Source organism: Kryptolebias marmoratus, linkage group LG16, assembly GCF_001649575.2.
Source record: "Kryptolebias marmoratus isolate JLee-2015 linkage group LG16, ASM164957v2, whole genome shotgun sequence".
Lineage (NCBI taxonomy): Eukaryota > Metazoa > Chordata > Actinopteri > Cyprinodontiformes > Rivulidae > Kryptolebias > Kryptolebias marmoratus.
Window position 1 is genome coordinate 9,350,219 of NC_051445.1, and position 13,530 is coordinate 9,363,748.

The following is a 13,530-nucleotide window of genomic DNA, read 5'->3' on the forward strand; positions in this document are numbered from 1 at the left end:
GGCAGGTTCCAACATCTGTTTACTGACACAGAAAGTTCAGGACCAGATTATCAATTATTAATGCGAACTACTACTACCATGATGCATTGCTCCAATTAGCCTCATAATTTCCATATTTTACTTATTATTGATTACTTTAAAATAAATATATATTTTAACAAACAAGGAAAAATACTCCTGAATTAAAACCACAATCTCATGTTTTATCTCACTTAATAGAAAAAAATAAAATAAATGAAGATATTCAGCACAATTTACACTTTCAATAAATCCTCTTGAAAACTGTGTAGTTAAACTTGAACAGATATTTCAGATCTTTTGAATTGAATTTATGTCCAAAAAGGGTGTGTAAAAAATTACTCACCTGTTGTAGGTACATCTCCCAATGACTTGTTTGGAGAAATTGAGTTAAATTTTATCCAGATAACATGCTGACATCTAGCCTGAAGAGGAGCTAATGGCTAGCGAATGAAAACTAAATTAATCTGAACAAGAGCTAAAGGTTAGTCTTAAGGCAGCAGAAATCCACTTTAATCTCATCAGTCCAGACAGAATTCAACTTTTTCATCAATCTGAGGTTTTTAAAGTTATCTACAACAAGTAACATATTGATTGTTCCCAACCTTTTCACAGAACCCCTCTTCAAATTATCTTAAATAAATGAATCTGAATCTTTAAAAAAGCCTTACTGAGTTTTAGGATTTTGGAAAACTGCAGGACTGGTTCATTTTTTTATTCAAACAAACGAACATCACAAGTTAAAACACACTGAATGTTAAATATTAGACATGAGTAAAGTATATGGTAATAAAATATATAAATATATGTATGGGGTGTAAAAGGAAATGTCAATAGTTTCAGTGTTTATTGTTTTCATGATTTTAATACAGTCTTGGAGTTCTTTTACATGCGAGGGAATAGTTTCAGAAAGAACAGGGTAAGGACTTCATCTTTAAAAGACCGATGGCACAATATAAACGCATCATTTACTTCAGGTAAGAACAGAGGCTCTAATGTGACGGGCCTATTTTCACGAGTGTACATAAAGCGAAGAGGCAGTATATCAACAGACGTAACGGACAAACAGGATAAAATCTTGGCATGGAAGCAGCATCAGCAGACAGATGCTGATAATTGGATATAACTCTCCCTCAAGGCAATGAGACTGAATAAAGCCCTAATGGAGTGGAGCTGCGAAATGGAGAGAGGAGCAACAGACACACTTTTGAGTTCACGATCGGCTCAGAATAAAAGGCACTATGTTGCTTTTTATCAGGAGAGCTTATTGCATCTACTGACCGCTGCAGCAAATGGATTTCAGTGCAGAGCTGATCGCTTGCAACTGTTTTACCACACAAACATGATTTAAACTAATAAACTGCATGGTTGGTAACTCGACTAACTGGCCGATTGAGTTAAAGAATGGAGCAAACGGATCAAGAGTTTCAACAGCCTTACGTCCTGCTCTGATTGTTGCCTGAGAGGGAATAACTTCAAATCTGATGCACGCGTATGAGAGGAAACATCGAACAGCATCCATCCAAGACTCCTCTGTTTAATGAGCTCACATTAGAGTCTGGAAAGCTGTGAGAGTGAAAACTATTTGTAAACATCTGTCAGCTAAAAAAAAAATTAACAAATGTCTAAAGCATGATGGATCTGCATAAAAATGTGTTTGCATTAAAGGGACAAACTGCATGTCGCAGCATTTGGCGAATACATTCTTAAAGTCGCAAACAAACAGAATCACTAGTGTTCCTATCGGTCTCTGATTTTAATCCGCACTGATATACTGGGCTAAGTCTTCCTCCTGGATCTTCCTCTGTCCCCTGCAGGTTGGGAGTTAGCCGTAGGAGAAAGTGCGTGGGTCTCAAAATCAAGTTTCTGCTGCAGGATCCCTGTGAGAACAAACTCGGCAGTGACGACGGGGAGCGACGCAGACACGGCAGGGCCACACAGTCGCCAGTCCTCCTCGCAGGTAATCACTACAGTTCGAGGCTGGGAGAGAGTCGGGGGGGGAGACGACAGAAGATGTAAGACGGAGTGACAGCATGGGACGACAGACACGAGAAGAGCTCTGAGCTCGGTTAGCACCTTCTGAGACGAGGGCATCTTCGTCAGAAAGACGGCTCCGCTGCAGCAAATTATTTCTTTCATGTGAACTGGCTCCGGCTTTACCGACTTCGTGACATGGATCTGATATCCCTGAAAGACACACAGATGTAAAGCGATACGTTGCACATCCTTGTAAGCAAATACAGCACGAATAGTTTCTATCTTTATTTAGGCTCTGCAAAAAGAAAAAAAAAAAATCAATGAAAGGCTCTTGGGAAGAGAGTTTGGTCTGATGTACACCCTAATTTTAGTCAGGCATCAGCATTATTATGTTGGATCAAATTATCCTTTTACTGTTTTGATGAAACTGCATAGACGTGGAAACATAATACCTAAACATAATGTGTACATAAAGAGTAAATGTCAAATTAGTTCCAACAAGCTACGATCAACACTCCAGCTGAACTAAAATCTTTGCTTTGAGGCAGATTCAATAACATACGACTCGGTTTTCTTCACCACAACTTCTGTGCCTTCAGCAAAAGAACATAAAATACAACACATAATACTGACGCATTGCTCACAGAGGAAAAAGTCGCAGTAAGCAGGATGAGTGTGTTACCTGCAGGAGAGGCTGACTCTGGGCCGTGTTCAGAGAGTCCTGCAGGCAGAAGCTGAACTTCTTCTCCTGCTCCGGGTCCTTCACAAGAAAAGCATGAGGAGAAAGGAAGCTTCCGGCTTTACCACTCTGAAAAGCAGGGAGGAGAGTCTGTTTGAGGGTGTCTCCGTACCTCTGCGTCCACTAAGACAGAACAGCGGCGGCTTGGGAAACAAACCTTTTCCAGCCAGTCCGTGGTGACGACTGGGATACCTTTGGCCACAGCACACAGGAATTTAACCGTCCTTCGCACTTTATCCGTCACAAGACAGTTCATGTCTAGCACTCCTTTAGCCATGCTGCCTCCTAATCGAGTCAACACTCGCTCCCCTTTTTCATCCACAACGCCTGTGAACAGCACCTGACAGAATCACAGCACAAATCAGTTTTCCTTTGGTCTAGAGACAAACATCCCGCTGAACAGACTTCCAGTGATTTGTACTCATTGCAAACATAAAGAAGGTAATCCTGAATTATATCACTTAGCATTTAGTAAAGCACAGAAACCAAACTCCTAGAGTGGATGGAGTGATGTCAGGGAATGTGATTGGTCCATAAATATACAAACATTTGTTGATTGGCTGAGCAAGTTGAATTTCCTTCCCGGAACGTTTAAAACTACACGCACTTTCTAAACATCAGCTTCTTGTACAAGAAACTGCTTTCTGTTGGAGACAGGATGGAAAACTACCCTGAGAAGCTGACCGGTGCTGAAATTCAGGCAGCAAAGGAGAGTTTTGACAAAGAGGAAAGTGGCTCAGCAGCTGGGCTGTTGGAGTCTCCAGGAACCAAAAGCAGCAGCACAACACTGACAGAAACGTCTCCTGAAGGTGAGCGGTACCTTTAATTTCTCAGCAAGTATGATAAAGATTATTTTAAAGTACACCATTTAGAGCAGGGGTGACAAACTCCATTCCTCTGTTCTTGCTTTAAAACACCTGGTTTAAACGGATGACCTGTTGCCATGCTCCTGGAGAACATGAGGATTTGGTGAGGAGGTAATTAAACCATTTGAATCAGGTGTGTTGGAGCAGAAAAACCTAAAACCCCCAGGACAACGGCCCTCGAGTTTTGAGAGAATCCATGGAGTTCGAGGAGGAGGAGAAACGGAAAGAACACGTCTCGCAACTGCAGGTCGATTTTGGACATTTCAGAAAGACAAGCCGAGCAGAGAAGAATGAAACGGCGAGAGGCGAAGAAGTTCGCGCAACAGATGGGAACCTTTCAGCAGGAAATGCTTTCTGTTTTGACAAAATATGTGAGGGGAGGGATTGGGCTTTCGAACTGAGCTCATGAGGACCGTTCTGTCGAAACTCACTGGATCTCCTTTTGCTTCTTTTGTCTGTCTGCTTTTCGTACATACATGTTCCAAACACATCTGTTTTCACATCTGGTTCTGCCCAGATTGTTCTCTTTTCCTTTTTACTTATTGAGTTCTACCCAGTCAAAACAAATAAGTGAAAAAAAATGTCTTTTTTTTTCCCTTATCAAAGTGTTTTGAACTAGGAGACTATTCTTGTTGTTTTGGCGAGTTGTCCCAGTATAAAAAAAGTTGGCAGGTAACTATTTAAGCAGTTTGGTCCAAAAATACCAAGAAACACTCACTTTAAAGGTCAAATTAGCACAATGTGATGTAGAAATAGTACTTTTTTAAATAAAAGTATAATGGAGAGTTAACTTCAACTGCTACAGGCTTACAGCCTTGTCATATTTCTGCTTGCTTCTAATGCCTGTGGATCATTTGATCCTAATCAGCATGAACATTTCTCATGTAATTCCAGTCCAACAAGTCGTTTCATAAAACTGCTCAGTCAAAATGTGATTTACATTAATATCAAATATCCTACAGCTTTTATTTTCAGTCTTTCATGCTAAAAGAGAAAAACATGAATATAAAGATGTCTAAAAAAAACCCCAAAACTATCCTGTCATTGTATTTCTGGACCAATCTAGTCTATATTTATTCAAAAACAGAAACACAGACCTTGTAGGCTTGGCTCCCAGCTCGAAGTCGACCCCTCGCTGCTGGGGAGCCAGAAGAGGAGCGAGGAGTCTTTGCCAACGGAGACGAGTCTGAGGAGGCCTGTCGCTTCCGGGAAGCATTACTGGTTGGTGTTCGAGGCTGAAGGGGAAGAGGGAAGAGGGTGGGCAAAAAGAAGAATAAAGGCAAGAACTAAACAATACAATATATTATAACATTTAAAACCATCACTATAAAAAAGCCCCCAGAATACAGGTTTCAAAACAGAAAAAAAAATGAAGTGGGCAGGTGACCACTAAACCACTAAATTCATTAGTGTATTGATTGTGATGTTGAGAGAGTGGAGGAAACGGACTATGATGTGGATGGGAGTGCAGTCTAATGGCTGGAAAGGCTGACTCAGAGAGCGAAATGCACAATAGCTTTGGTCCAAGGTGAAAGCCTCCTTCCACAGGAAACCAACATTCCTGAACATTAATCACAGAAAACTCAGCTCTTATCTGGTTTGACTTACCAGCCAGCCTCAAAATACATGTTTTATTTGAGCAAAAACAACAAATCCTAAACCTAATTAAATGTACAGCATTCCTTGAAGGAATGCATATCACCCGCTGCCTTTCACGTCAGAGTTTTAAATAAAAATAATCTTATTATGAAAAATGACAGAGTTATAACCGTTTTGGTCAGACCTCATAAATGACATATGCACAGTTTCACATGATAATGTGAAACCCTGTGAGAGGTTAGCTTTCAGGGTATATGTTGGGGATGACTACCTGCTACCACCACTAAATTTAGTTCAAGGTCTGTAAATTTGCACTTGGAGTACGTGCTGTGAATGACCCTCAGCTACAACCAAACCAAATCTTAGCTCAGTATCTGTAAAACTGACAGAGTTTTAGCCATTTTTGTATTTTCTACGGTCAGTTATCTGTGGTGTACATCCAGTGATTACTTTCTGAGAACTTCATTAAAATCTGTCTTGTGGTTGATGAGATGTTCTCCTAACAGTAGACAAACGAACACACACAGATCGCCCTTTCACCTTCAGTGGCTGCTGATGAAAATCTATAAGTGTAAAGTTAAAATAAGGAAGTCACCTCTGATGCTTCCTCCTTTGCATTCAGTTTTGTGGAAGATGCAGATGTTCCGCTTTCCTTCAGCTCCTCATTTTTATTTTTCTGCCCCACTGATGTCCGACCTCTGGCTTTCTTCTCGGCAGCCTCCACCGTCTTTTTGTCACCGTCCTCCAGCTCCTCCTCAGGAAGAGACTCTTTTACGTTCTTCTTCATTTGAGCGCTGGAAGATCTACCTGTTCTCCTCACCTGGACAGCTGCAGGAATGTTATCATTTTGCTCACCTTTCCCTTCTTCTTCTGCTGGTTTTTGCACTCTGCCTTTCTCTTTGGAAACCTTGTTAGTACCCATGTCTGTATTTGTCTCCAGCTCACTCTTCCTTGTGTTTCTCTTGTTTCTGCCTCCATCACCTTCACTGACAGACGGAGCCACAGGTTCCTCCACATTTTCAGTACTTACAGCTTTTTGGCCTCTGACCCTGACATTTCTTTTAGGCAGAGGTGATTTTTCATTCAGACTTCTCTTTTCCTGGCATGACTGGCCATCCTCATTTAAAACTGAAGGTTTTGATTCATTTGCATTGACCCTCTGCTGCCCCCTACTGGTACCAGCCTGTTGAGCGCTTGACCCTTTGGTATCATTTTTATGCAGAGTTTCAGATGAGGATGCATCGTGGCAATCAGATCCGTGCTGCCGACCCCCCCTGGCTCTGTTCTGAGAGCTCCTGCAGCTGGAGATCTCGGAGCTGAAGGAGCAGGATGAGTTCGGCTCCGTTGGCGCCGCAGCCACAGTCAGCCTCCGACGGCTGCTTCTGATAACGGGCGTCTGGAGCGTCTCGCTGCTCCTCTTTCCTCCTCTCCCTCTTCCTTTACTCTCCTGGGTGCTGACACTGGAAGCAGACCTCTCTGAGCTGATGGAGTTGGACGAGTTGGAGCGGGACCGGGTTCTACTCGATGGGAAATCGTCGCTCGTTGAAACGGCTGAGTTTTGCTCGGGGCACAGAGCAGCAATTGTTTTCCTCGTTGACCTTCGACCTCTTGCAGAAACTTTTTGCTTCTCTTCTTTGTCCCTCAGTTGCTTTTCTGGAGCTTCCTTTTCTGTCTCCAGTCTTGTCTGGTGTTCCTGCTGCTCCTCCCTCTCAAGTCTCTCTTTTTGTTCCTTCTTTGCCGTTTCCAAGTTTTCTTCTAATCTCTCTTTCTCCTTTTGTTCTTTCTTTTCAATTTCTTTCTTTAAGTTTTGTTTTTCTTTCATCCTGTCCCTTTCTAAGCTCTCTAGATCAGGTTTTATTCTCTCTGCAGTTTCCATCTGCAGCTTTCCTTGTTCTTCTTTACCTTTTCCTTCATACTGTAGTTTTTCTCCCCTCCTTCGCCGCCTCCCCGGCTCCTCTTGTCTTTCTCCATCATCGGTCTCCATCTCTTCATGCTTAGTTTCTTCTTTTTCTTGTCTAACCTTTGCAACTCCCATGTCTCCCTCCAGTTTCCCCTCTTTCTGTCCCTTTTTCAGACTTTTTTTCCCAACGCTCCTGCTCTTCTCCTCTTCATCTTCTCGTTGCCTTGTAATAATCCCCTCTCCTGTCTGCTTTACTTCTTCTTCGCTGTTATCATCCTCTGACTTTGCTTTTCCTCTCCTTCCTCTGGTTTTTGTCAGAGTCTTACGTTCCTTTCTTGTTTGTCTCTTTGGAGGTTCAGAACACTCTTCCTCAGGATGGTGCTGCTTTGCTGTACTTTTTTGTGGACCTGGAATCGAGTCACTCTTCTCGTTTAGCTGCGTTTCAGCAGCAGAAACCTCCGCAGTAGTAAGAGGTTGCGCCTGCTCTTCATCGTGACGTAATGTCTCTTCTATTTGTGGACTTGCAGTTGCGTCTCCTTCATCTTCAAGTGTAGGTTGGGTTTCAGCTGTAGAGAGTTCAGAATTTGTAAGCTGTTGCGTCTCCTCGTCTTCAAGATGAAGCCGTTTTGCTTTTCTTTGTCGTGGAAGAACGAAGACCTCACTATCGTTCTCCTCGTCTTCACCTCTGCCTTCTGGCTGAGGTGAAAACCCAGAGCCTTCAGAACTGATCAGAGGCTGAGTCTGCGCCTCTTCCACCTGCAGGGGCTTTGCTTTTCTCTTCCGAGGACAGGGACTGAAGTTTTCTTCATCGCTCTGCCCACCCTCACATGTCACTAAGGGTTGGGATTCAACAGAATTACCCAGTGACTGTGTTTCGTCTTCCAGCTGCAGCAGCCTTGCTTTTCTTTTGCGTGGGCCTGGCATTGAATCATCGTCATCATCATCCTCGCTTGCAACAACGGGTTGGGTTTCAGCAGTGCAGGCAGCAGAACTTGTCAGCTGTTGGGACTCCTCTTCTTCAATACGAAGCTGCTTTGCTTTTCTTTTTGGCAGGAGTGGCATTGAGTGCTCGTCATCGTCTTCATCTAGAACCATTGGCTGAGTTTCAACAACACTGACATGCATGTGCTGGGTTTCAGCCAATGACAACGCTGAACAAGTAAAAGGCTGAGTTTGCTCCTCTTCAAGCTGCGGTGATAAGTCTTCATCGTCACTTTCCTTGTCATCACTTGTACACATAGGTTGAGTTTCAGTTATAAGAGCAGCTTCAGAGGGGTTATTTTCCTTTGTTTCATTCTGTATTTTGGGTTTAACCTGTACAGAACAAATTGGATTATTTGTTTCCAAGCTGCCTTCTTCCTCAGAAGGCAGCACAGGTTGGGTTTCAGCCGTAGCGAGTGTAGATGAGAAGTCTGTAATGTCTGCAGTCTCAGTCACTGCTGCGTTTGGTCTCTTATCTTCATCTGAATCTTGCTCTGAAATATAAGCCTGAGTTGCTTCAAAGGCCAAATTAACACAACCATCTTTTTCAGGCACTTCTGAATTTTTACCAGGCTCCTTGTTCTCCTCGTAGACCTGCGTGGCCTCCAGGTTGGAGTCGTTCTCTGCAGCCGTTCGGTCAGCAGCTGAGATGAAAGCCTGGGTCTCCTCCAGGTTCACCCCTCCTTCCACTGACACAAAAGCTTGGGTGCTCTCTGTGTCCAGAGCCCCATCCTGACACTGCAGGTGGCTGCTGTCAGACAAGCCTGGCTGGAAGGAATCTCCTCTGCTGGACCGGTCATCTGCTTTGGACTTAAGTCCCGATGCTGAGTTTGGGTCCGCGCCTGTCTGCGGATCTCTGGTCTGAAGGACAAAGTACTGTGTCTCGGCCTCAGCATAGTCTTCATCCCCCTGGTCTGAGCAGGACAGCACTGCGGGTCTTAAAGCAGATGTTTCAGCACCTGGGGGACAAAAAACATTTGTTGAGTTTGATGCCAGAGACCTGTTAAAAAAGTCAGGACAGGGACTGCATCACTTCTTAAATAAACACTCTTAAGCATGTGGGCAATAAGGAGACCAGTTCTTAAGTAAAACTTTCAGATTCTTGCTTCATGTCTGATTTCATCCTCTCTTTGAGGGAAATACTTTCAAATTATTGCAAGTCTGAAATTCATGTTGACCAGTTTAACACAAACAGAATCAGCCCAAACCGTTCCAGTTCTTTGCTGTCTCTTTTCCATTATTGTTTAGTATTTTATAAGGATAAGCATAACAACAAATGAGCTAAAGTCAGCCAAAAAAGGCTACTTTTCATCTATAATCCTGAGACTGATGTTACATATTAACCATAAAAACAGAATAAAAAAGATTAAATAATCTAACATAAAAACTAAACAAAACGATTAAATTTTTTTCCAAAGTAACAAAAAAAATGTAACTCGTAAGATACATACTAAAAAGTGTTACTGACATTTTTTTAAAGATGTTCATTTATAACACTGTTAAAGTTTTAACATTTTGCATGTTGATTTGTAAATCTTTGCTGTTTGCTTTTTGTGCATTTGTTGTTTGACGATTGAAAACGCTGACTTGATGTTTGTAAGAATGCAGTTAAACAATTACATAGCATCGTATTCATGTGAATATTTGTTATTTGATTACCTGAAACCTGAACAGGAGTAGAGCAGTTCTTCAGAAGGGGAACTGGAGACCCCAAACTACGTTCTCTCAGCAGCTGAGGGATCTGGTCCTCACCTTTCTCATCATCCACATCAGTATCGCTGTCCCCTCTTAGGTCAGCTGGGTTGGCCCCGTCTCCAGCACGGGACTCCTCCAACTCTGTGTCCACACCAGATCCTGACATTTTAATAGAAGATGCCGACACATTTGTGACATCCTGAGGTACAACCAGAAGAGGCTCCTCCTGCTCCGACATGTCTGTGTCACTGTCAGACAGAATGTCCAGATCAGCGGCTGCAGCTTCAGAGGTGCAGGATTCTGTCAGAGCTGCCGCCGCTGAGGGGCCGCCGACTGCAGGAGCACCGACAGATTCATCCTTTGAGTCTGGAGCAGCAGCAGGAACAGATTCAGACACATCGGGCTTTAAATCAGATTTGATGAGCGTTTCATCCGTTTTAGAATTGTTGCTTTTTGTACAACTTCCAGCCTCACCTTCCTCCTCAACATCTGTGTCACTGTCTAAGCGGAAATCTCTTGAGGAAGCAGAGTCGGTCTGAAATGATGTGGCTTTGGTTGTGATGATAGCTTCTGACACGGCAACCTTATCATCATCCACATCAGTGTCACTGTCTGTGGTGATGCCTTCAGGCTGAATACCTGACGCAACACGAGAGGGTTCGGCAGTTTCATTAGACGAAGGCACAGGTTTAGGAGCTTTGTCTGAAATGTCTTCATCTTCATCGACATCTGTATCACTGTCCATGTGAAACAGGACTGTGTTTGGTGGTTGATCAGCTTGTTGACTAGTATTTAAGCTCAAATGCCCAGCGGGTATTCCCTCGCCCTCCTCTCCCTCCACATCCGTGTCACTGTCCATGTTAAGCGCAGGGATGGCACCTCGGGAGACTCCTGGTGTGGACACGAGTGACTCATCTTCTTCTGTAAAACTCACATTCTTTTTCTGTTTCACATCTTGCCCGGTTTCTTTAGAAGTTGTCCCTCCTCGTGCTGCTCTTTCTTCATCCTCCTCAGTGTTTTCTATAAACGCAGGGGACGTGTTTTTCTCCAGATGCTGTCGCTCCACATCAACATCTGTCTTTTCTGTGCTGAAACTGACATGTCTGTTTGAGCTAGAGGAGGAGGGCGTCGCGATGAGACTTTCATCCTCACTGTAAAAAAGTACAGAAAAAACAAGATGGCGTTTCAGAAGGGAAAGATGGAATTTGCTCTGAAAAAGCTGGGTTTCTGGTTGTACCATAAATAACTATCTAAAAAAAAACATATTTACCTTTCAGGGACGATTTTGTCTGGAGGACTTAAAAATGTTGAAGAGCTGGGGCTGGATTTATGAGAGTCACAATCAGACACTGGAAACATAGAAACAAATATTTGTAAAAACCACAATGAAGCCGTTATCAGGTTGTAGTTATACGCTGCTCTTTATACTTCTGGACTGAAAGAGGACTGTGTCGAAAAGCTTTAAGTAATGAACCCTTTTTCAAAACAAGCTCCAGTGCTTCAGTGCTTCAGAAAAGCTTCACTTGGCCTAAAGTCAGTTGGCCATGGCAACCATTTTGATCTGGCTTGGCTCCAAAAGTTAATCAGTTGTAGATGTAATGCTAATGATTGTTTCCTGAATGTTTCATAAATTCATTCAGAATTTAAACAAAAATCTGTTCAGCTCAGAACACAAGTTTGGAATCAGTCTCAGCTACTACAACACCAAATTTAAGTTCGATATCTGTAAAAGTGATTGACTTATAGACATTTTTGTGTTTTTTTTAGGTTGATAAACTGTGACTACCACCTTAAATCGGGTAGACTCCAAACATTAATCAGCTGTATATGTACATCCAGTGACTACTTTCTGCAAGCTTCATTAAAATTCATCCAGGGGTTTAGGGGATATTTTGCTAACAGACACACACACAAGCAAAAGCATTATGGCCTGCCTTTTGCCTTTAGGTGACAGGTGATAAAACTTGAACATACCTCGTGTCTTCTGTCTTCTGTCTCCTCTTCCCCCTCGTTCACCCTCTGAGTCTGAGTCAGATTCTGGGACCAAGCTCCCCTGAGGCTGGGTTGGCGTTTGCTCAAAAGACAGGCAACCGCCTCTGTCAGGGGTCTTCTTCGCTTTTGTTCCACCATTGACACATTTCTTACCGACCGTGTCAGTGTCTCCGACAGCATCTGGCAACCCGGTCTTCACTCTTGAATTTCTGCTCCCTGGAATTCTCATGACATCGTGAGAAGAGACTGAATCTGAACCGCAGCTCACGTACTGACAGGGGATGTCTGCCAGAACCAAGCTGTCGCCTTCACCGAGGGCATAGCGGACATTAGGAGTCAGCTTTAGCCGTCCCTTACGGGTCCCATTCATGCTCCCTAGGTCCCAGACCAAAGCCTCCATGTCCACTTCACTGCAGCAGCCTCTTCTTTTGTAAACAGAGATGCAGATGGTGGCGTGTTGCTTGGACACAGAGGATGCAGGCAGTGGTAGCGAGCAGATGCTGGGGTCACGGCCCAGCACATTATCTCCCAAAAAGAGGGGCAACTCTGAATGACAGGGAAAATACATCATAGGCAAGATTTATGTGCACATTATGCAAAGTTTACCATATCATAAGTGTGATAAAACAAGTGGTGAGCCACTTACCTGTCTCAGGGAGGTGTGGGTTTTTTAAGATGCAAAGTTTAGCCAATGGTCTCCCTCTCTTACGTTGATTCTCCTCTTTGTTTTCTTCCTCATCTGACTCTAAGATTGAGTCACTGATCGCCTGAGTGGCATCCATTCCTACCAAAGGGTGAAACGGGAGGACTAGAAAAACGTAAACACAAAAACAGGTGGCTATTTAGGCTCCAAAACGTAACACCTAAAGCCAAACTAGCGTTAGCATGAGATGCTGGTGGACTACATGCAGCTAACATTAGCCTGCGCGGCTAATTCGTTAAGAAGTCATGATTACGCTAAAATAAACGTTAATCTAGAAAACCGTATGTTTTCCGTTTAACTCCTGTTAACGTCCGCTTCACAGCAATTAGCTGAACAGACTTTATCGGCGTTGATATAACCTTTATTGAACGTGTATGACTGTTTCTGTCAAAACCACAGCAATTACACTTCCGGTCAACGTCAAACATTAACTGTTGGCTAAATAAAAATGAAAGTAACTGGGTCAAATATTACAACACTTTCATTACTCATTGTAGTGAATGCATTTAATGTCACCAAGGCATTGGATCTCTTCTCAAACATCGCTAGTCCAAAAAATACAACATGCTTGAGGCAGTTACCTTGAAACTACAAAGGAAGTAAGTGCGAGTTTTACCGTGACTTGACGGTTCAATGGTCTAATTTGTTGATCTGAGACGTCGCTGCACTGCTCTCTTCATCTGACACCATAAACCGAGCTCCTCAGTTAAAGCATACTTTGACACATACCTTTTTTACGCCACCTTTCCTTGCTCAGCAGAGATAACAAAAAATGTAAATACAGAGAAGATTTAACCACGCCCACAAGAAGAGTTTATCTTCCAACAGATTGGCTAACGTAGCTGTCACTCACTTCAGAACCTTGTTTTCATTGGATATTTACCCTCTGAGCTACTAAAGGCGTCTCTGATTGGATCAAAAGTTTCTTTAGCGCTGTCTTCGTGCGTTCATTTTCGCGCCTTACACGTACAATTAAAAGAAAAAAAGGAAAAGCCATGTGCGATTTGAAATCCTTTAAACTTACTCTTACTTACATCATGAGAGAATAGTAATGATTCAT

General features: G+C 43.0%; 1 protein-coding gene across 5 annotated transcripts; it reads right to left on the reverse strand.

The window, feature by feature from the left end:
* Window positions 1–767: 767 nt before the first annotated feature.
* Window positions 768–13,260, reverse strand: mdc1 (mediator of DNA damage checkpoint 1). Of its 5 annotated transcripts, XM_025005756.2 has the most exons (12): window positions 13,087–13,221; window positions 12,414–12,575; window positions 11,750–12,313; window positions 11,046–11,124; window positions 10,250–10,926; window positions 9,740–10,141; window positions 5,795–9,039; window positions 4,698–4,835; window positions 2,892–3,074; window positions 2,678–2,803; window positions 2,095–2,205; window positions 768–1,998 (listed from the first exon to the last, which is right to left on the reverse strand). In XM_025005756.2, exons 2-12 carry the CDS (start codon window positions 12,547–12,549, stop codon window positions 1,798–1,800), a joined length of 5,862 nt encoding a protein of 1,953 aa, XP_024861524.1. In that variant the 5' UTR covers window positions 12,550–12,575; window positions 13,087–13,221; the 3' UTR covers window positions 768–1,797. The 5 variants fall into 5 exon arrangements, with proteins under 5 accessions (XP_024861524.1, XP_017270814.1, XP_017270812.1 ...); XM_017415325.3 differs by having other exon boundaries at window positions 9,740–10,926; window positions 13,200–13,260; XM_017415323.3 differs by having other exon boundaries at window positions 9,740–10,926.
* Between the last annotated feature and the right edge of the window lie 270 nt (window positions 13,261–13,530).

Bases quoted from the DNA above. Each gene is read 5' to 3' on its own strand.
- mdc1 (XM_017415325.3), bottom strand. From the start codon at position 12,549: ATGGATGCCACTCAGGCGATCAGTGACTCAATCTTAGAGTCAGATGAG. The intron at 3,075-4,697 runs GTCTGTGTTTCT...TGATTCTGTCAG, and splicing joins CTGGGAGCCAAGCCTACAAG to GTGCTGTTCACAGGCGTTGT. The intron at 2,804-2,891 runs GTTTGTTTCCCA...CCTGCTTTTCAG, and splicing joins CCACGGACTGGCTGGAAAAG to AGTGGTAAAGCCGGAAGCTT.